The sequence below is a fragment of the Zootoca vivipara genome, chromosome 7 (assembly GCF_965207765.1).
Source record: "Zootoca vivipara chromosome 7, rZooViv2.hap1.1, whole genome shotgun sequence".
NCBI classification, from domain to species: Eukaryota; Metazoa; Chordata; class Lepidosauria; order Squamata; family Lacertidae; genus Zootoca; species Zootoca vivipara.
The window spans coordinates 33,201,160-33,223,687 of NC_142590.1; the positions used below are offsets into that span (position 1 = coordinate 33,201,160).

A 22,528-nucleotide genomic window follows, 5' to 3' on the forward strand; every position below is an offset into this window, starting at 1 on the left:
AAGTCAATTTAAACACATAAAAAACTTTTAATTATAGACCGATTTTGTAACTGTTAGTCACTTAGCAAATATATTTTCAGAAACAAAGTGAGAATGCATTCTTTAATATAGTCTTGAATTCTAATACTTTTTAACAATTATGGACAAGTTAAAAAAGATAATTACAATTAATCTCTTAACTTTCCCCCCACTTCTGAGGAAAAATGTTCATGATCTTATATGCAGAAAGAATATAGAATTAAGTCTTTAGTGCACCAAACTTGAAGAGTCTTCAAGGCAGAGGTAAAAACTGCATGAAAAGCTCTTTACAATCAGAGCCTCATAACTTATAAAACACACCTCTGTGCACTGTCCTGCAGCTTCAACCCATACCTGCCAAGTCTCCCGCTGAAAAATGCGGGATCAGCAGCGGCGCGGCACCAGAAGTTGCATAGAAGCAACTTCAGGGGCTGCTCTTCCCATGTGTGGGCACCGGAAATTGGCCAGAGCGGCACCGGAAGTCGCTTCTACGCATGGCGGCGGCCATCTTGGTGACAGCCGCCGGGCATGCGTAGAAGCGACTTCCGGGGCCACTGTGCCCGATTTCCGGTGCCCACACATGGGAAGAGCGGCACCCAAAATGGAGGCTCCCTGGCAGGTAGGAAATTCGGGAGAACAGCGGGAAACGGATTAAAATCCGGGGGTTTCCTGCGAAAAACGGGGTACTTGGCAGCTAAGGCTTCAACCACCTAATATAGTTAAATTTCAGGGGCCAACTCTGAGAGGTAAAAACTGCCAGAGATTAAAAAATACGTAGTTTACATCAGTTGGCTCCCCTTCATTTTTGGGAGTGGTGGCAAAGTATTATTTCATTTATTAGATTTATACACCACCCTTCATCATAAGATCCCAGGGGGGTTGACAGAATACAGGATAAAAACAAGTAAATAATTAAAAGCAAAACGGCAAACAGTAGCTTTGGGCTTGGCTGGTTAATATATTTTGGTGTTTCTGGTGCTGTTAAATCTGCGTTTTCTGTATTATTTAACTCAAGACACCTTAAACCTTGGTAAATCAGCTAATAAATGATTTCCATAATACTTCCTTGGTTATATTCTGCACAAAAGGCATCAATTTAAAGTATCCTACCACTGGGTGTGGACAGTAATAGAAGCATGATTGAAGACTGATATATAAACATATATTGAAATCAAACATTTTCATACTAAGAAATCATGATGGCAGTATTAAAATACTAATTGTTTCTATTTAACATCTAGGGAGGCAGATGTTCAAAATCATTTTTTTTTTACTGGCAGGCTTTCCTGCTTACATTCTTATGACAGGAAGAGGAGACTGTTGCAGGGACATGATCTGGTATTTCTGCTGTTTCATAATTCTTAAGCATTGTGCAATAACCTGCCAAAAGAAACACACAACAAATACTACAACAACAATTAATGTATTTGGAGCATTCTGAAGTGTTTCACAAGACAAATGCAACTGACAATTACTGGAGAAGCTGAATAAAAAGTATCAGGAGGTCACTCTAAGGATAAAGGAGAAGATGCTAATAGCAATTGTGAAAAGATATGTAAAGCAGAAACTGTAGGAAAGGCAAACAAAGGAATATAGGAGGAAGCAGATAAGCAGTGAATGTGTTGTATCAATTTATTGTTGCAGTAAATTAAGAGAAAAAACAACATCTACCCATTATTACATCCCTAAAGTATGCTACCAATAATTGTTCTGTTTCAATTACGTCTGCCCTACCAGCTCCCTTACTAATCACTAGGGCAGTCTAAAGCAGGCATCCCCAAACTTTGGCCCTCCAGATGTTTTGGACTACAATTCCCATCTTCCCTGACCACTGGTCCTGTTAGCTAAGGATGATGGGAGTTGTAGGCCAAAACATCTGGAGGACCGCAGTTTGGGGATGCCTGGTCTAAAGCGCCCCTACCCTTGATCTGCCCCTGTGGCAGGTCTCCATCAGACCAAACTGCTCCAGAACTAGTCCCAAATAATTCAGAACTCGCACTAATGTTCAATTCGTTTTTTAAAAAAATCAGGGCTTTTAACGGGGTTTTCTAACAAACGTACAGCCAGGAGGAAGGCAGGGGAAGGAAACATGCCTCCTTCCCCTCTCCTCCATACACTATTTTAACAGGAAAAACCAGAAACCAGTATTTTTTAACAGGTGGTAGGCTTGGGAAGGAAGAGATATTTAACATCTTGTAGAGATATACACAAAGAAAGAAGCTTACCTTCCTTGAACTCTGCGGTAGGATTACACCATCATCCCAGAGCCTGGCAGAAGAGTAGAACGCACTACTTTCTTCCTCTAGTCTTAAAAGACAAAATAAAAAAATCAATTTTCATTGCCATTGGTAAATATATTGTAGACTTTGGGGGATACTAAGACAATATCGCACATTTTTAATACTCCCAAACTGAAGAGACAACAGTCTGCTTCAAAAAGTAAAATAATCGCTAGTACAGAAAACAAAGTAATTCAAAAAATTTATAATTATTTTAGCTGTTTTAAAAAATTAGAAGCAGCACCCTGAAATCCAAAGAAAAATGTAAATACCATTAATTTAATCATAACACTGAGGTGTTTGTTGAATGCACCTACTTTTCCTTTAATAGTTTTAAGTCTACTTCTGCTCCTTGGCGATCAGCATCCCAAATAAATGAGAGTATATGGCAATGTCTTGAATCCACAAGGCCTATTCTTGCATTAGGCCAGAGGAACAGGAAGTTTGGATCAAATGATCTTCCACACTAAAGACAGACAACACAAGACTAGAGAAATTCAGAAATGAAAACTCACCATTTAAGCCAGCTTGAACAAACCATTCACTCAAGGGAAATATATTAAGAAGCCATTAAAGTACAGTACTGTGAAATATAGTGTCCATCTAATTTAAAACACCAATTTCTGGTTTCAGTAGTCTGATCCTTTGGAGCCATGTCTACTCATGTCAACAATAATTCTGTCTTTTCCTGCTAGAGATTCTCTTTAGTTACATTCAACTACCATGTCCTGTAAGCACAGGGGGGCATTTTCCCTTTCTTCCCACCCCCCACAACCTTCCCAAATCTGCTTCAGAGGGTTGGGGGAACACTTAGAACAAATTTGTCCCAACCCAGTGACCGCATGATGACATAACAAATCTACACCTTGAGTAAGTAACATTCCAAGTATTTGGGGGGATGCAGGGGCAGGAGAGGAAGAACATCTGTCCCATTGTGAAGGAGAAATCTTTGCACTGATAGAACAAGAGACCTAGCACCATGTTGAATTCAACCCTAAGAAACTAGCTAGGACATGAGCTGTGTACATGGAACATGTGAGTGAGGAAAGAAAAGCTGGTCCTACGTTCAACAGCCTACCATAGCATAGCTTTCATTTCCATAGCAGCCACCAATCACAAGGGTTATCTTGGGAACAGCAGCACAAGCAACTGCAGCCATCATGGATGCTTGTGCTTTCAGCCTATTAGTGTGATCCTCTGCCTAAATTAAAATGAAAGAATGGTGTGTGTTATTTATTTTATTTTTTACATGCAGGTGTTCCCTTTATTCCTGGTCTCAACGTGTACAGGATTTGCAAATCTTTTATACGAATATTTAAGTGACTAAATTGCCTGCCAACAGTAAAAGGGGGAGGAGGAAGATTGCAGGATTATCCTCTTCAAAACAGAGACCAAAGCTCTCCATCTATGCACATGCATAGAATAAAATGAAACAGTGTTTCAAAAACTGGCCGTCCATCATTTTCCAGGCACAAAAACAAAGTACACTACAGTGGTACCTTAGGTTACGAACTTAATTAGTTCCAGAGGTCCGTTCTTAACCCGAAACTATTCTTAACCCGGGGCACACTTATAGGACCTCTCGCTGCCGCACAATTTCCATTCTCATCCTGGGGCAAAGTTCTCAACCCGAGGTACTACTTCCAGGTTAGTGGAGTTTATAACCTGAAGTGTTTGTAACCCGAAGCGTTTGTAACCCAAGGTACCACTGTATACTTTGAAATACTGAGCTCTGTAGGGAACATTATTTTTCATTGCATATGGTGTAATCTACTAGTTCTGATTTTTTTTTCACATAGCAAGAATTTAGTTAATTGTAATCATTACTACTGAATTTCCAACAAAGAAGCTTGCATTATAAGGAAACTACAGTTTCTAGATACTTTTTAAAAAGAAATTAAAGCTTTCAACAGCACATTTTATGCAGTGTCCAGATGTTAACTTGTTGGGCTCCTAATTTGGCTGACAAGCTACCTTAAATCTGGGAAATACCAGGTGGAGAGATTTTCCCTCAATCATTTTTCAAACTTTTTACATTCAGAGAACTCATTCCCTGTTTGATACAGAAAAATCTGTTATTGCAGGGAAGAACAGCAGTGAGGAAAAATTTCCAGTGAAAAAACTTTTTTCCATTTGAAACTGAAAATGTGACACCCTAATTCAGAGCCATTTGAATGTGTTCTGTACTAGTTGCTTTACCTGTGTGAGACTGGTTGGCTCTGCTGCACATGGAGCTGTATTCAGGACAAAAAGGATTGGAATGTTTCGTTGGCTACAAAGCTGTATGAAGTGGGAACCCTTCAGAGAAGCTTCATGAGTCAGCTCACCATTGTTAGCCACTATTCCAACTAGCTGTCTAACAAAAACATAAAACACTTTTTATAGTACAAGGGTAGTAGAAACATTGAAATCAACACAGTAAGTACCCTCCATGTGTTTAGTACTATAACTTTATAATATCATCTTAAATAGGCAACAAATTTGCATTACTTTTGCTTTAAAACCCCCAAGATACTTAGAAATGTTTACAATAAATAATCTGCTGCTACAAGTCATTTTAAAGAATATGGTTTGGGTGAAGGGCAGGCATGGAAAATTACTTGTCTAAATTCCCTTAGTGAGTCACTCTCAAAAATGGGAATGTTTGTGCAAGAGATCTGTCATAAATTATTAGGAGGGATCTAGGGAGCCCCTTATAAGAGGGGAAGGCATGTTTACTATTGACCATGCTGGCTGGGAATGTTGGCAGTTATAGTCCACACAAGATTATAGGCTAGCTTAGAATGTATGGACAAACATGGTTCCAATGCCAAAGTATGAAGCAACAATCTAATGGGTTATTTATTCTGTACTGGTTATATACACTCAAGGCTGAAAAAGCTCAAATTAGTCATGCAAATTGGTACTTTTAGTGACAAAAGCATACATTTTCATAAATAAATGATCCTGTATAAGTAGTTAATATGGAACTTATTTGTTAATGTTCTCAGTCTGCTTACAGCAGGAAGCAAAATACAGTTCTTATTCTCTGTGGCGTAATTTTCCATTATGATGAAAAGACAAACCATCTCAACTATCATATTTTCATCTCAGAGGAAATCAATGAGTTTGAGTCTGCAGCATGCTTTATTAATCCTAGCAAAATAATTCACTTTCTAGAGCTACTTAGAGACAAGCTTAACATTAAAGGAAAAGGTTAGGCCTCAAGAGGCTTCTCTTTCACTTACAAAATGGACTTTAAGTATTTATTTGAGTTTTTAAAAGTTTTGAGTGATTTTTAGAGTCAGTGAAAGCAGTCTTATTATCAGCCCTAGAGAATAAGGCCTGCTGCTTAACCATTCAACTGACAACCCAGAAGGTGGCAGTTCATCAGGCTCTTTCAGGCTGCACCACAAGCACTTACTAGCCTCTGGATCCTAGACTTGACTTAAGCAGCTATGCGCAGAAATGGATTTTCTTCACAAGAAGCTACTACTTCAAAATATTAAATACAGTGTAGCACTTGCCCAAGGAAGGCTAAGAGTATGGCACTGGACAGAGGAGGAGCATGGATAAGAACAATGGCCTGCTGCACATTAGGGGAAAGCCTGTTCAACGTACTGACATTTTGTTTTGAAGATGTTGTATATATTGTAATGCCAGAGAGTACACTGCCTATAATTAATTCTAAGGAGGACTCACAAAATTGCTAAACAAAGTAATGGAGGGACTTGGGTAGACTTGCCAGTGCTTCCCCTTCATCCAGTAGTTTGAAATGTTTTATGTAACTACTCCCACTGGAGAGACAAACCATACAACCTTAACTTTTTGATTTTTTAAAACAGACAAATGGTGAGGGGAGGCTTTTGCTGCTGGACTCTAGTTAGCAGGTGCCCAGCACACACATGCATGCACATATACAAGGTGTTAGTGGTGATGATAGCTGAGAACTCACCTTTCTCTAGCAACACCAAACTGATGTTTGTTGGGAATGCAAGTTCCCCACACATCAAAGCTCTACATGAAAGAAGGATTAGATCTCATGCAAGAATGCGATTGAAAATTATTTGTGCAAGACAACTATTCTGGAAAGATCCTAGAAAAAATTAATCAACTAGATTATATTAAATAGGTATGATCAGTATCTCTTAGAGCTGATCATGGTCTTTCAGATGCCGGTATATGTCTTGGCCCAAAGCTAGCCATTGCTATGTTTATTAAATAAATTGCTAATTTGCTTAATGTAATCAGGTCTTTGGCTGAACTTAATTGCTGGTGGTTTGTTAGTAGTGTGATATTGATAATTCTTCTGAGCTCTGAGATGCCAAAATGAAATTTCATCTGCATGCTTTTTAAGTTGAAAAATTAAAATATTTAGCAGAGATAAATCTTTAAAAAAAGAATTACTAACGGTAGAATCATATGCATTCTACACAGAAGTAAGTCCCGCTAAATTCAACAGGGCTTATTCACAGATGTGGAACGCATACAATGAGGTTTTTTTTAATTTAAAAAAGGTGCAATTTAATATTAATAAGCAATGCTTATTGTCTAGTCAGATGGCTAAGTACAGACTATATTAATTTTAAACCCCAAAATGTAAGCACTAAGCACATGGAATACAATGAATCCAACAAAATTTAAATCCAATTATACACTTTGGCTTCCAAAAAACAGTAACAATGTAAAAACAATTACATAAGTAATCCAAACAACCTGGGAGCCATAATATAGTATGGCTACATTTCTATCCCTGTAACAAATCTAAACTCAATTCTGCAATTTCAAGTGACTCTAACAGGGATCAAATTACCATTTGCTTGAACAAGTAAACATTAAAAAGTGTTGCAATAATGTGGCCCGCTGGTTTAAACTTCTCCCTTACCCTTCTATATAGGCAAATCCTGCTACTAAGGTAGTTCCATAATTAGCTTTGAATTCCTGGAACCTGCTGCCATCTATCATCCGACTCAGGATCTATAAAATATTGTCAAGAGAAATGAAAAATCAATAGTAGGTAGCTTGCTGGAAAAAAATTCATGTCTTCTGTGTCAAATTATGGCTCAATATTCAAAGATAATAGATGATATCTGACTAAGTCATACTAAGAGTAGGCACACTGAAATTAAATCCAATTATTCCAATGAGTCTACTTCAAATATGACTGAGTCAAGTACTACTCTATGTTAGATCACAAAATTGTAAACTTTAACATTCAAAATTGTTTTACTTGTTTAGATACTGACCATACATCCAAAGCTAAAATTTACTTTCAGTTTATTGCCAGCTGATTTAAGTAGGTATTGGTAGAGCATAAGACTCTTAATCTCAGGGTCATAGGTTTGAACACCACATTGAGCAAAAGATTACTGCATTGCAGTGGGTTGGACTAGATGACCCTAATGGTCCCTTCCAACTCTATGATTCTATTATTCCAGTGGGTTCAACAACTACAGCCTAATGAAGATAGCCTGATCACAGTAATCCAGGCTGTAGTAACTTCCCAGGTTGACTACCATTACAGTAGTAGGGCTACCCTTGGAAGATGGTTCAGAGACTACAGCTATTACAAAATGTTGCAGAACGGAAGCTGACGAATATGATAACAGAGGAGCATACAACAGTGCTTATAATGCAGTCGTGTTGCCTATCTATTTGTCACTGAGCCCAGTTTATGCCCCAAACTATTTATGGCTTTGTATGCTTGGGGCACGAATACCTGAAAAAACAACTCTCTCAATACTATCTTATCCATGACCTGAGATCTGCTGGGCAGGTCCTATTACTTGTTCTTACATCAAGAGAGATCTTGTTAACGGGCATCCAGAATAAGGTTTCCTGGCAGTAGCACCCTAGATCTGGAATGGAGTACACCCTGTGATCAGCTGTAGTAGGGAAAGAGTAGGACAGCCTTACTGCTAATAAAAACAGAGTAAAACAGAGTAAAACAAAGTAAGTAGAAGTAAATACTCAGACTAATGAGGCTTTTTGACTTCTTAAAAAACCATCTTTAGATGCAGCCAATATGGCCAACTATCGCCCAGTCTCAAATCTTCCATTCTTGGGCAAGGTGATTGAGCGAGTGGTTGCTGAACAACTCCAAGCACGCCTGGAAGAAACGGACCATTTGGATCCCTTCAGGACCATTTGGATCCCTTCAGGCCTCATCATGGGACTGAAACTGCCTTGGTCGCACTGGTCGATGATCTCCGGCGGGCTAGGGACAAAGGTAAGAGCTGTTTCCTGGTCCTGCTGGATCTCTCAGCGGCTTTTGACACCATCGACCATAACATCCTTCTGGACCGTCTAGAGGGTTTGGGAGCTGGGGGCACTGTTATACAGCGGTTCCACTCCTTCCTCCTGGGCCGTGTTCAGAAAGTGGTAGTGGGGGAAGAGTGTTCAGACCCCAGGCCTCTCACTTGTGAGGTGCCTCAGGGTTCTGTCCTCTCCCCCATGCTTTTTAACATCTACATGCAGCCGCTGGGAGAGATCATCAGGGGGTTTGGGCTGGGTGCTCACCAGTATGCGGATGATACCCAGCTCTACCTCTCTTTCAAATCAGAACCAGTGAAGGCGGTGAAGGTCCTGTGTGAGTGCTTGGAGGCGGTCGGAGGTTGGATGGCGGCTAACAGATTGAGGTTGAATCCTGACAAGACAGAAGTACTGTTCTTGGGGGATAGGAGACGGGCAGGCGTGGAGGACTCCCTGGTCCTGAATGGGGTAACTGTGCCCCTGAAAGACCAGGTGCGCAGCCTGGGAGTCATTTTGGACTCACAGCTGTCCATGGAGGCGCAGGTCAATTCTGTGTCCAGGGCAGCTGTTTATCAGCTCCATCTGGTACGCAGGCTGAGACCCTACCTGCCCGCGGACTGTCTCGCCAGAGTAGTGCATGCTCTGGTTATCTCCCGTTTGGACTACTGTAATGCGCTCTACGTGGGGCTACCTTTGAAGGTGACCCGGAAACTGCAATTAATCCAGAATGCAGCAGCTAGACTGGTGACTGGGAATGGCCGCCGAGACCACATAACACCGGTCCTGAAAGACCTTCATTGGCTCCCAGTACGTTTCCGAGCACAATTCAAAGTGTTGGTGCTGACCTTTAAAGCCCTAAACGGCCTCGGTCCAGTATACCTGAAGGAGCGTCTCCTCCCCCATCGTTCTGCCCGGACACTGAGATCTAGCGCCGAGGGCCTTCTGGCGGTTCCCTCGCTACGAGAAGCCAAGTTACAGGGAACCAGGCAGAGGGCCTTCTCGGTAGTGGCGCCCACCCTGTGGAATGCCCTCCCACCAGAGGTCAAAGAGAATAACAATTACCAGACCTTTAGAAGGCATCTCAAGGCAGCCCTGTTTAGGGAAGCTTTTAATGTTTGATGGATTTCTGTATTTTAATGTTTTTGTTGGAAGCCGCCCAGAGTGGCTGGGGGAACCCGGCCAGATGGGCGGGGTATAAATAAATTATTATTATTATTATTATTATTATTATTATTATTATTATTATTAGAGAAGTAGCTGTGTGTGTTGGCTGTAAACAACAAAAAGTCTTGTAAGCACCTTAAATACTAACAAAGGTATTATAACATAAGCTTTCATGGACTAGGATCCACTTCATCAGAAGCATGAAGCATGATTAACAGTGCTGCCAACTGAGGATCGCACTTCATGCAATGAAATGGACTCTCTCAAAAGCTTATCCGATAATAAATTTGTTAGTCCTTAAAGTGCTTACAGGATTTTTTTTTGTTTTCACCAATTTACATAAATGATCCAAGAAAACTGAGCCACTGTTAACTATACTGTCACATCAATGGGATTTATATCAAGTAGCCTAACTTCAGATTGCAACAAACATTTTCCTTACCAATTTTATATGTAGAGTGTAGCTATAATCTTGTGGTGCAAGCCCCAGAAGTTCATCAGCACTGTACAAGGGATTGTCATACTCTACAGTTTCTTCTGTAGGAATTTCATAATTGAGTGTTGAAATAATATTTCTAACACATTCATATGCTTCTTTTTCTGAAGATGCAAAATGGTCAACACAGCCACTGACCCTGAGAAAAATACAAATATTTAGCAACAGATAAAATTCAAGGCAACAAACATGATCAGCAAAACATTACTACTAACAGTAAATTGAATGATTCCTTATATTTATTTTCTGTCTTTAAAGTGATTGGAAATAATAAACATTTGCCTCAGACAAGGTAATTTCTTACAAAATAACAGCTGGTGAGACTGTACTATCAATTTGCATTAACTGTACTAAAGGAGGAGTGCTATTACTTTTCTTCATGAATTCTCATGTTTAGATTAGCACAACGTGCTCTAGACAGAAATTATTGCTACTGCAGAATGCAGGTGCCAGGGCTATGAATGGTGCCACATAACACTGGTTCTGCACAAACTGCACTTGTTCCCAATTCAAATTTCACTGGGTCCCAAGTACTTGAAGGAGCACCTCTCCCATTATTTGCTGGCCTATGGCTTCAGATGTGCTGGGATCTTAGCAGCTTCTCACAATCCCTCTACCAAGCATAGGGCATGGGGCAGTGGTGCAAAGGAAGGTCTTCTTGGTTGCAGCACTCGTCTGTGGACCACCACTCCACTCTGAGATAAGGTTGGCTTTCTTCTTGAGATTTAGGTGTGGTGTGAAAGCACATCTTTCCAATCAGGCCCACAGTGCAGTGATGGCTTTTTGTATTCTGATTCTTGCTGTGAAAATAACAATTGGTGGTACCGGGGCTTTTTTTCAGCCAGAACTCAGAGAAACTCAGTCCCACGCCTCTCAGGTGGGCACCACTGCCATTCTAAGAGAACAAAGGAGGTGTTCTTGGTGAGCTCCAGCACTTCCTTTTTCTAGAAGTGGGATGTACAGTTTGCTATTTGCTTTTGTTCCTCCCTCAGTTTAATGTAAAATGCTCAATACTTGTGCAAGGCACTGAAAGAACAGGGTATAAACCAGGCATCCCCAAACTTCGGCCCTCCAGATGTTTTGGACTACAATTCCCATCTTCCCCGACCACTGGTCCTGTTAGCTATGGATCATGGAAGTTGTAGGCCAAAACATCTGGAGGGCCGCAGTTTGGGGATGCCTGGTATAAACAAATGTATGTTGAGGGGTGATTTTCAACCCAGAAACAGATATGGGCCAACTAAGTGCAAATAATGCAGCACTTTTTTGTTTCTGGATGCTTCTGACATCTGCAGGCATTTTTTTTAAAAATGAGATCATTAATACCTAGGAAAACTAAGACTAAATGTATCATTCAATCAATATTAAGAGCTCAGGAACAAATATTATACCCACTTAGCATGCAGGTTGGCTCCTCCCAGTGCCTCGGGATGAATATCTTCTCCTGTGGCAGCTTTAACTAAAGGGGGCCCAGCAAGAAACATTGTGCCAATTTTATCTACAATGGCTGTTTCCTCTGCCATGGTAGGAACATAAGCACCTCCTGCAGTACAAGAACCACACACAACAGCCACCTAGAGGACACACCAAGATAGCTGGGTAAGAAAAAAAGAACAAAGATGAGGAAATATTTTAATTTTATGTTGTAAATTTCCAGGAAAAGTTATCAAGCATATGATTACAGAATTTTACAGCTCATCTCAGAAAAATCCCACAGGAAAACGGAGTTGGGAGTTTTATTTCACAGAGCAGTATCAAATATCTCAGACTTAATTTTATATTGTACAGCAATAATCTATAATCCTTACTTAAGCAAGGAAAGCATGTGCAGGCCATACCTCAGATACAAAATCTGTATTATGATTTGTGACAGATTGTCAGGGTTGGGGGGTTTTACAGCAAGTTCTCTCCACACCTACATTTTTTTGAGGTGGGCAGAACCTGCTCCAGTGTTATCAACAGTGGGAAGAGGTAGTAGTATCATGCCTGTGTGACATATTGCAAAGGGAAGGGTAACCAGCTCAGATTATTCAGGGACCCACAGTATTCATGATGCGAAGAGAATTTAGAAGGAATGTTTCAGAATATGACCCACTGGCTATCTTTCTCTGTTGAGCGAATGAGATGAAAGTACTGATAGAGTGGCTGGGGAAACCCAGCCAGATTGGTGAGGTACAATATTATTATTATTATTATTATTATTATTATTATTATTATTATTATTAGTGTTTAATGCAAGAAGTTAATGACTAACTATGGCCAGATATTTAAGCTATGAATGTATTGTAATGGCCAATGATTATCTACCATAATGGTTTCTGATCATAGTGGACCTATTGCTTGTGCAACAAATGCAAAATTTAAACAGCTGGATGACTCTTCCAAAACACTATGAACTGCTTTGCTCAGCAGTGCATTGTTTTACTTATTAACTATATACTACTGGGAAATGCATTTTTAATGCACAGATTTCTTCCCAAAATTATACCTGAGGGATTCTCAATGCAGACATCACAGCCTCATTGTAGAAAATTCGGCCTCCGTGGAATTGGTCAGGAAACAACTCTGCCTAACAATACAGGGGCAGGAAATACAGTAAAAATTCAAAAGTTAACTTTTTATCTATACTTTGGGCTAACCATTCAAAAATTACACTTAATCGTATTTCACAAAATACCCAACCTTACGCATTGTTAAATAACTTCAGTTTTTTCAAGACATTTCATTTGTTCTTTTTACACGCAATAACCACCCAAAGCTATCCATATCTGATAGTGTTCTGGAGTGTTACTAGATGGAGGAGGGAAAATTCCTTGGAGGATGGAAAGTTAAGGTAAGATGGAGGGGGAGTCATCTGGAGGGCAGAATGCTGTGGAACTTGTTGGTTACAACAATTATTGGGTATAGGACCAATTTCGTTTCACTTCAACAGTGAAAGGCAGGACAATTCTAGGGTCCACCTTTATACCTTACACCAATGTAGCTAGTTGGGATCCTATACTCTACCAGCAGCAAAATCAATAGCACAGTAAAAGCACTAGAAAAAAGCTCATTTGCAAACCACCAATTACAAAAGTTATTCCCAATGATACACTTTCAGTGCAAAAAGAGATCCAGAATTGGCCTCCACAGTCACTTAGGGACTCATTGTTAAAAGTGTGTTTATGGAAGACAATCTTACTTGGCTACAAGTGATCTCCACAGAAGAAGAAGACCTGCCATTATTCTAGATACTGGTAGTTTTAGAGGGTTGAATGGTTTTATTTCTCTTAAATTTATTGTTGATTATGTTTTATATTTTTACTTTTTTGTACACCACCCTGTGATCCATGTATGGATGTAGGGTGGTGTATACATTTTAAAAATGTCAAACACACTATCTTAGTCTCAGTCACTGCTGTGTGTAGTAGATTAGAAGAATCACAATTCTTACAGCTAAGAAACTGAGGCAGCAAATGATTGGCCAAAGCTCCTCCACCAGACTTCAAAGCTGGTATCCCTAGTCTAAGATTCCATCTGCTACACCAGACTGGCTTTATGCTAAGGAGATGCCATTATTTGCCTTGGGAATTTTTTGTTGCATAGAATGTTTTTAAGGCAAAGAAGAAGATTCTTTTAATGTTTGGCAGTATTGTAATATTTGCAAATAATAATGAAATAACTGTCAGCTGCCATAGAACTGTAAATGCAAGGGAAAGAACATTTGGTTCCGCAGGCCAGAGGCAAGGGCTAATGATGCTGGATAGCTTCTGCATTGTATGATCTGTTGAAAAACTCCTAGGAGATAATTTAATGGAAAAACTGAGCACAAATCTTCAAAATGAAATAAAACACTATGAATAGGTTGGCAACTGATTGTTATTACGATAATAATGCTTTCTGCACATTCCCCCACCCCCATCCCAGCTATGCATTTTGACAGTTTAACATTAGTGCATTTAGAATGTTCATGAGCACCTCATGATGCCTGAACTAACTCAAGCAGTGGCTGGGTAGGGTGTTCAATTCAATAAAGAAAACATTTAACAACTAAGTAGGTTTCGAAGCCTATGTTCTTTGCGATCGCTCTGCCTCTTTCTTTTTCAAATGTTGTTTTTAGCATACTGAAATAATCATTATTTTTCTGAAAATCTGTATTTTCTTTTTGGGGGTTCCACCCCAAAACACCAAGTATATTCTGTGCAGTAATTTTATACATAACTCATCTTCCTTTGACATTATCAATTCAATGACAGTTCAATGAGAAGCTGGCTTTGACTTTGTTACCTTCACTATTTTTCTAGTATACAATATTTTTAGGACACAAACTTGAAAGCTAACTATAAAACAAGTCAAAGGGAATAATTTTAAGCAAATTAAATCAACCGGTTTCATAGAACATGTCTTTTACCTGAAGTGGCAAGAATGCTCCCCCACTGTCCACAAGGTAAACAGATGGAAGTCTATTTTTAATTGCTATTTCTTGAGCTCTCAGTTGTTTCTTCACTGAAATAGGATAAATGGTTCCACCTTTCACGGTTGCATCATTTGCCATGAAGACACACCAGACTCCACAGATTTTTCCAATACCTGCAACAATGACTATTGTCATTACATTTTACGAACAGTGTGAATTATCCACACTGGAATATTTTGTAACTGGACCATAAAGTAAGACAATTAAGTATCGGTACATAAATATGCTAGAGGGGTCTTTTGTAGCATATTAAAATGCCAAGGAACTCAGAAAGAATGCAGCTCAACTTTCAGCTATCCTCTTTTACTTACAAAGCTGCTAGAGTTTGAACATGTGTAGCAAATGAGAACAGTTGTGAAACCAAGCAGTGACTGGGCTGATAAGGCATGCTATGGTGAAATTTTTCAATACATCCAGATAAAATTACAGTGGGACCTCTACTTATTAATTTAATGCTTTCCGAACACACATTCGTAAGTCGAAGAAATTTGTAAGTCAAATCCCATAGGAATGCATTGGGAGAAAAAATTCGTAAGTCAAAGCAACCCTATCTAAAAATTCGTAAGTAGAAAAAATCCTATCTAAACCACATCCAAGATGGCGGACAGAGCTCCATTCGTAAGTAGAAACATTCGTCAGTAGAGGTACCACTGTACTTGTTTATCAAAAGATCCTATAAGCTCAGTGTAGAATCTCCTTATTGCTTTGTTTGTTGTCATAGAAGTGATTCTGTCCTGAACAAATTAATTCTTTCAATCAATTAAATAAATTAAGGCTGAAATCCTAACTCCTCCCCACTGCTAAAAGAGGAGCCACCACTGCATTCCCAGCCCAGCTGCTCATGGTGGCTGCAATGGAAGCGGGGGAGGCAGGACAACTGGGACTAATCCCTGGGCCAGCTCAAGGTTTGGATCCCAACCTCTGTATTTTGGAGCCTTCTGTTGGGCTCTGAAAGTGTGAATCCTATCTGCTTGAATGTCTGGCAACCAGCTAACTGAGCTGAAGGGTGTCTCTGCTCAATCCAACCCCATGTCTGGTATAAGGTGGGGTATGGATTCCACTGATCAGTTAAAGTCAATAATAAAGACAATAATCAATCAAATGTGCATACAATATTATCAATATTTCAGCTTGAGATATTAGATTTAAAGGCCAGCTTTAATACTTTTTTCATTCCTGCTCCACAGACAAGAATCCAAAATCACAGCCTGACCAATTAAGCCTTTAGTTGATTAATTTATAAATTTAACTCATTAAACTTTGCGTCCCTGCTGCAAAAGAATTCAGGTAAATTTTACTCCATCACAGAGAGATGACATGTACTACACGGGAAAACACAAATGAACAGCTTTCCTACCAGCTTCAGGGCCAATACTTAAATTCTAAGTATTGTTGTGTCATAAGCCCTTCATGAATCTCTCAGTGGTGTAGCTTAGTGAGGACTGGTTTCCAATGCTGACATCATGTGTCACTGCTGCACTGGATCAAGGGGCAAGTAGGCAAAAGAGCTGGCAAGAGGCTAACTGCAGATGAGTATGCCATTTTGTCTTTTCCATAGCACATAGGTTTCTGCTTTAATTTAGTTAACAGATATAATGTGCCCCTCAGAAATATTTCATTACTATATGCAGAACAAAATCATTACATTTAAGCATGAAAGAAAAACTATGAGTGTGACTCTTGCCTTGTAAGGTGGATACCATAAACAGATTTAAAAGGCCTGCTGTACGTTAATATCCACCTAGGAAAGCCTTATTTGATGTGCCAAACCAAACCTGATCCCAAACATTTGCTTCTGGTTGTCGAAAAGGTAGCTTAAAGGCACTCTTAATGTCTCCCTCTCATTCTGTCTTCACTATCATCTTCCAACAGGCATAGCACAGATGGAATAAATTGTTATTTATTGGTGGCAGCAGGCCACACTATCGATTGGCATGAACTGAATAAGTGCATGCAGATTTATTATATTGCAATTTACCTTTTAAAAAATTCCTTACACAAACCTACCAGTGAGACATCCTGCTGCAGGAACATCACCATAAGGCATATCAAGGCCTGCAAAAGGGGAGAGCTCAAGGAAACTTTCATCATCAAGAAGCATCTTTAAGCGTTCACGAACAAGCAACTTTTTGTTCTTCTGAGTGTGGCGCAATATTGCATTTTTTTCTCCTCCTTTACTGACCTTCACAAGCAACTCTGAATACCTGATATCAAAATGAAAAGCTCAAAGGAACTGAAAACCAACTTTTGTTTCCAAAGACAGAAGTACCTTAAAAACAAGTTAATCCAACACACGTATTAACAACACTGCCGTCATACTTGTGGGGAAATAGTGATGCTGTATTATTCAAAATTCAGCAAGGAAGAAAAAAAATATGAATTTAAACTGGACACATACATGTGTTCACATGTCAAATTAGGGGAAACCTAGTACTGTATGACATAGACATAACCTTGATCCTGGAAAAACATGAAAACATTTGCTTCATGGAACTGACTAGAGATTTAAGTACAGACTTAAAATACAGCAGCTCCTTCAGGACTTATTTCTTAAGAAACGAAAAGAGCAAATAGAATTTTGTCCTTACCTGGAACCAGTCTCTTACTCAAAAATAAAAGTGCTTAGCTGATTTTACTGTCAATTCCTAAAAGGTCCTATGACCAACCAAAAGCTAGGATAGCCTATCATTCAAAAATTAACTGTATTATTTGATATTTGGATTCTGGCTTTCTCGCGGGATAAAATGGAAATAGTTAAACTAAAACAACTAATGAAAAGCACTAATTTTCATGAGTTTTCTTTCAGCTTGCACTACTAGTTTTGAATAAAGCCCTTTGGGCTGCTGCCATTTTTTTCTTCAGGACCAATACGTACAAGTAGTGAGTCACTTTCCTCTCTTTATCTGTGAATCATGATTAATTGAAAACTCTTAGGAAGGTATGACTCATATATATCTTTGCATTCAAAATGAAATGAGGGACACGTTTTATGACATTTTAAAAAATTGTAAAGCATGTAACACAGATAACATTTATGATATCAACTTGCTAGATGCATTTTTAAATGAGCTAACATTACTCCAAAAGTGCTAAAGTATCTACCCAACGTGTGAAAACAAAAATCTTCAGATATATATATATATATATATAGGTACGTATATAAGTTGAGAAATCATTCTAAACCTTTCAGGAGGCAGGAGAAATAACTTGTAACAGTTTTCAAGTTTATAGATAACTGAATTCAGCAAACTGATTAAGGAAAAAACTGAAGCCAGAATTATTTTGGATCCTGGCCTAAGGTAAGGCTAGTTTGCAAGAACCTAAAAATGCATACCCTATTCAAAACTGTTGAATCAAGGGATTAATGCTGTAGAAATATTTTTTTAAAAAGTTAGTTACCTCTGAACGCAGATCTCACTGTTTCTTGCATTGCCTTCAACTACGTGTCTATACAGGGAAGGGATGCCTCCATCTAATACTGGAAAGTTTTTTGCATGGTTATGTTTATTGTTTATTTTGAAGCTCATAGAGGAGGAATGTAGCATGTTATGTGGAACCATGCTGGTGCATTTTGTTCCATCCTTGCATCTCTGAAGGCTCCATATTTGCTGTCTGCCTATGCCAACTTCCTGACATATGCTCTTGGAAGTTTGGAATAATGAAGAGCAGGAAGTAGATGAGGTGTGTCGTGAATACCTGGAGAGCATGGTGAGAGTGATCCACATGATCCTAGAATCATTAAAAATACATTACTTATTTTTTAAATGCACATCCCATATCATCCCTGAATTCATACAAAAATAAACCAATAGCCCTCCCAAGATAAAATAATGTGGCATACGGCTAGAATATTTCAGTTATCATTTTCAATGTTGTATGGAAGCAAGTACACAAAAACTTTTCTTGAAGCAAAATACCGGTATCTGCTAGTTAATTTCAATTCACTTCCAAAGTTAAAGAATTTAAGTGAAAGGCAGGACAATTCTAGGGTCCACCTTTATACCTTACACCAATGTAGCTAGTTGGGATCCTATACTCTACCAGCAGCAAAATCAATAGCACAGTAAAAGCACTAGAAAAAAGCTCATTTGCGAACCACCAATTACAAAAGTTATTCCCAATGATACACTTTCAGTGCAAAAAGAGATCAATCATCCTGTGGTAACAGCATTAATACCATGATGATGTGATTAAACCCATTCCACACATAATAAATGAGCACTGTGCCAGTAAATCTCAGTGCCCCACCCAAAATAGCTAATTCCAAAGCTCAGTGGTTAGGAGACTCCAGTGCTTCCCTGAGGCTGGCATTTGAATCTTCTGTCTGCCAAAACCCAGGCAGAAAATTCATTATGCCAAGGAAGGGACCAGGGTCACACAAAAAAGGAATGAATGGCATTTCAGTTATAACAGTGCAACAACACAATAACTAAGAGGAAGCTACCATGCAGAATTTAGAATTAAGATGTGGTGTATCTGGAGGTTAGTACTGCACCTTTACTCTCAGGTTAAGTGGGCATAGGTTTGTAGCCTGTCAGGTAAATTAAGCCATTAACAGGTCAACTTTATTTTGTAAAGTGACGGGCTGAAATTAAACCTCAACCAACTATAAAAAACCTATAATGGGACGTGGGTGGCGCCGTGGGTTAAACCACAGAGCCTAGGGCTTGCCAATCAGAAGGTCGGCGGTTCAAATCCCCACGACGGGGTGAGCTCCCGTTGCTTGGTCCCAACTCCTGCCTCCCTAGCAGTTCGAAAGCACATCAAAGTGCAAGTAGATAAATAGGTACCACTCCAGCGGGAAGGTAAACGGCATTTCTGTGTGCTGCTCTGGTTCGCCAGAAGCGGCTTTGTCATGCTGGCCACATGACCTGGAAGCTGTACGCCGGCTCCCTTGGCAAATAACGCGAGATGAGGGCCGCAACCCCAGAGTCGGTCATGACTGGACCTAATGGTCAGGGGTCCCTTTACCTTTAACTATAAAACAAATACGGAATTATGTTGCAGCAAGACAAACCCTGGGAGTCCATTTAGGGTGCACCAGCAGCCTTCTCCAACAGACTGCACTTCAGATGTTTGGGACTGCAACTCCCATCTTCCCTGATCATTGGCTAAATGCTGGCTTAGGCTGATGGGAGTTGTACTACCCCTGAAGAACAGGATAGGCAAGGCTGCTATCCCTTCTGTGTCTGCTTCATCACTTTGCTTCAAAAATGGTCGTTGTATTCTGCAGCGATGCAGAATTACAAATATATGCAACTCATGGAAACTCAGCGCGGATTCAACAAGTCCTTGGCCAAAACTGATTTGACTGTCGATTGCTTTCTGGCTAGGTTTCATTTTACCTAATGGAGAGGAGGATGGACGAATTATTTTTATTTTATTTTTTTAAAGAAATGTGGTCACACACACCAACGGGTTCTTCAGCTGTGATAATCCTTCCAGACAGAAAAGGAAGCGTTGGAAATTCCGCGTGAAATCATTTTGAATATTTTGTGCCTCGACTATTGCTGCCCCCCCATGTTTTGCTCGTTTTTGTTTTTTGTTTTAACTGGCGGGTCTCGGTTGCTGGAGCGTGGTTGTTATGACCCCAACGGAAAGCTCTCTCTTCCCCGAGGGCCCCGCGAAACACCTTAGAGCTCTGGCCCCAAGGGCGGCCCCGGAGTTTCGAGGGAAACAGCTGCACAGGCAAGTTCGCTGTAGGCGAAACCAAGGCCTTGTTTCCCTTTTTATCCGTCCCCTCCTTCTCTGGCGTTAACCCGACAACCGGACTGGGTTCGCCCACCGCCAGCTGCGTTGAAAGTGCGCGGGTGCGCAATACCCGACAACCGTTTTCTAACGGCCATTTTCTACCCGCCCCGCCCCCCGCTTCGGGACGCACCGAAGGAAAGTTCGAAGTTACCGTTTTCTTTCAACTCTTGGCTTTTCCCAGAAGTCCCGGCCCCGCTCCTGTACGTAATGCGTCCTCCGTGTCACAGGACGGGCTCCGCTCCCTTCCTCTCTCAAGGGCGGAAGCCAAAGCCTGTCCCCTGGTAAGTTTGGAGTGCGCATGCCCGCCGTCGTCTTCATGCGCTTCCCTCTGCCCAGTTAACAGCACGTGCTGAGCGACTTCTTCAACAGAAGGCGCTCAGGGCTGAGTGAGTATCTGGCGTGCGCTTCCTCGCGCCTGTTCTCGAGTACAGAAGTGCAGAAGGGCATAAGAAAAGCCATGCAGTCCAGCGTCCTGTTCGCACGGTGGCCAACTAGACACCTGTAGGGTCCCTACACCACCGCAAGCGTGCTGTTCCCCACACCCACCCTCTTGTGGTTTCCAGCATCTGCTATTCAGAAGCATTGCTGCCTCCAATGTTTGACGCAGAGCACAGCCAGCCACCCTCTTTTAAAGCCATCTAGATTGGTGGCCTGACCATCGCCGCATCCTGTGGGAGCGAGTTCCATTGTTTGAATGAGTTCCATGGTTTAAATTAGTGTTTTCTGCCCAGATACCCCCCAAGTTTCAGTGGCATTTGTGAAGCTGTAAGCTTCGGACAATTTGTTTCCTTGAGTAGATTTCATTACGTTTTCAAATCCTTTCTCTGTGCTATCTTTGTCTAATTTGCCCTTCCCATCCCACCCCCATGTGTTTCTCAATATATTTCATATTGGATTTATTCTTTAATTTTTTATACAGAGAGTGTTTAAATGGATGAAAACCCTTTTTCCATCTAGCTGAGAAGTTGCACTGGAAGGCTTTATGTTGATTCTGAGAGCCAATCAAGGGGAAACAAGGTTGCCACGTTTTATTAGTTTGTCTTTCATATGTTTTTTAAACATAACCAAACATATGAAAAATAATAAACAGGTGTATAGCCAGTGGCAAATCGGCTGGTATATTTGAAGTGATGCAAGAGCCTCATCTTTTATATGTTTGTTCATTTCCTTCCAGACTTATTAATTAGTCCAAATAAATCTTTATTCTCAGCAGCTCAGGGCGGCATTCATGGCTCCCCCTCCCCTCTTATCTTCACAGCATAATTGTGAGGAATGTTAAGCTTGTAGCTTACAACAAGCTGAGGGATGGTGACTGAGTTTTATAGCTGTATGGACATTTGAAGTTAGATATCCTTGGTTCTAGACTTCCAGCACACAGATGTGACTAAAGTCACAGTCTGCAATCATGTTATAACTACTGTTTAATTCTTGGTTTTATTATGAATTTTGTGTTTTTTCATCTTGTATTTTTATATTGTGAACTGGGAATTGTCGTTTGTTAGGGGTTCTGAGGATTGTAGGTCTGTGAGAAGGAAGCCACAATGGCACAAATCATTTTGGGGGAAGTCATGTGCTTTAAAGGCGCATTGGATGCTCTTTAAAACATAGTATAGAATTGTAGAGTTGGAAGGGACCCTGAGGATCATCTAGTCCAACCCCCTGCAATGAAGGAATCTCAACTAGATGATCCATGGCCGATGACCATCCAAGCGCTGCTTTAAAACCTCCAAGGAAGGAGAGTCACTGCTTCAGGTCCTAAAGGCCTCTGGAGCAGGAGAAAACAAGCTTGCTTCATCCTCCATGTGACAGCCCTTTAGACTTTAGTTGTTGAAAGGGCTGCGTGGTGTGGATCTCATATCAGTGTTATGAGAGTGTAAGCAACACATTTCTCTCTCCCCTTTCTCCACACCATGCAGAATTGCAATGGTAATCAGAAGGCTAGAGTTTGGAGCCCAGCCAGGGCTGGCTGTGGGCAGGATCCTTGCATTGCTAGGGGTTGGACTAGATGACCCTTGGGATCCCTTCCAACTCTTCCATGCTATGATTATATCAAGCAGCTAAACTGCTAAAGGATCAAAAGGATGCTTCTGAAACATTTGGGAATCATAGGAACACACTCCCCACCAGTGGCTT

At 40.4% G+C, this 22,528-nt stretch overlaps 1 protein-coding gene across 3 annotated transcripts; it reads right to left on the reverse strand.

Annotated features, from left to right (window-relative positions):
• Positions 1 to 7: 7 nt before the first annotated feature.
• On the reverse strand, positions 8 to 20,695 carry LOC118088648 (methylcrotonoyl-CoA carboxylase beta chain, mitochondrial). Of its 3 annotated transcripts, none has more exons than XR_015951014.1 (13): positions 20,547 to 20,695; positions 18,044 to 18,373; positions 16,652 to 16,848; positions 14,579 to 14,757; positions 12,677 to 12,757; positions 11,584 to 11,762; positions 10,135 to 10,327; positions 7,162 to 7,253; positions 4,497 to 4,653; positions 3,376 to 3,498; positions 2,615 to 2,784; positions 2,244 to 2,325; positions 8 to 1,398 (listed from the first exon to the last, which is right to left on the reverse strand). XR_015951014.1 is itself a non-coding variant. In XM_035122542.3 (13 exons), exons 1-13 carry the CDS (start codon positions 20,693 to 20,695, stop codon positions 1,309 to 1,311), a joined length of 2,001 nt encoding a protein of 666 aa, XP_034978433.2. In that variant the 3' UTR covers positions 8 to 1,308. The 3 variants fall into 3 exon arrangements, 2 of the variants coding, with proteins under 2 accessions (XP_034978433.2, XP_060132808.1); XM_035122542.3 differs by having other exon boundaries at positions 2,615 to 2,763; XM_060276825.2 differs by having other exon boundaries at positions 2,615 to 2,763; positions 20,526 to 20,661.
• Positions 20,696 to 22,528: the final 1,833 nt, after the last annotated feature.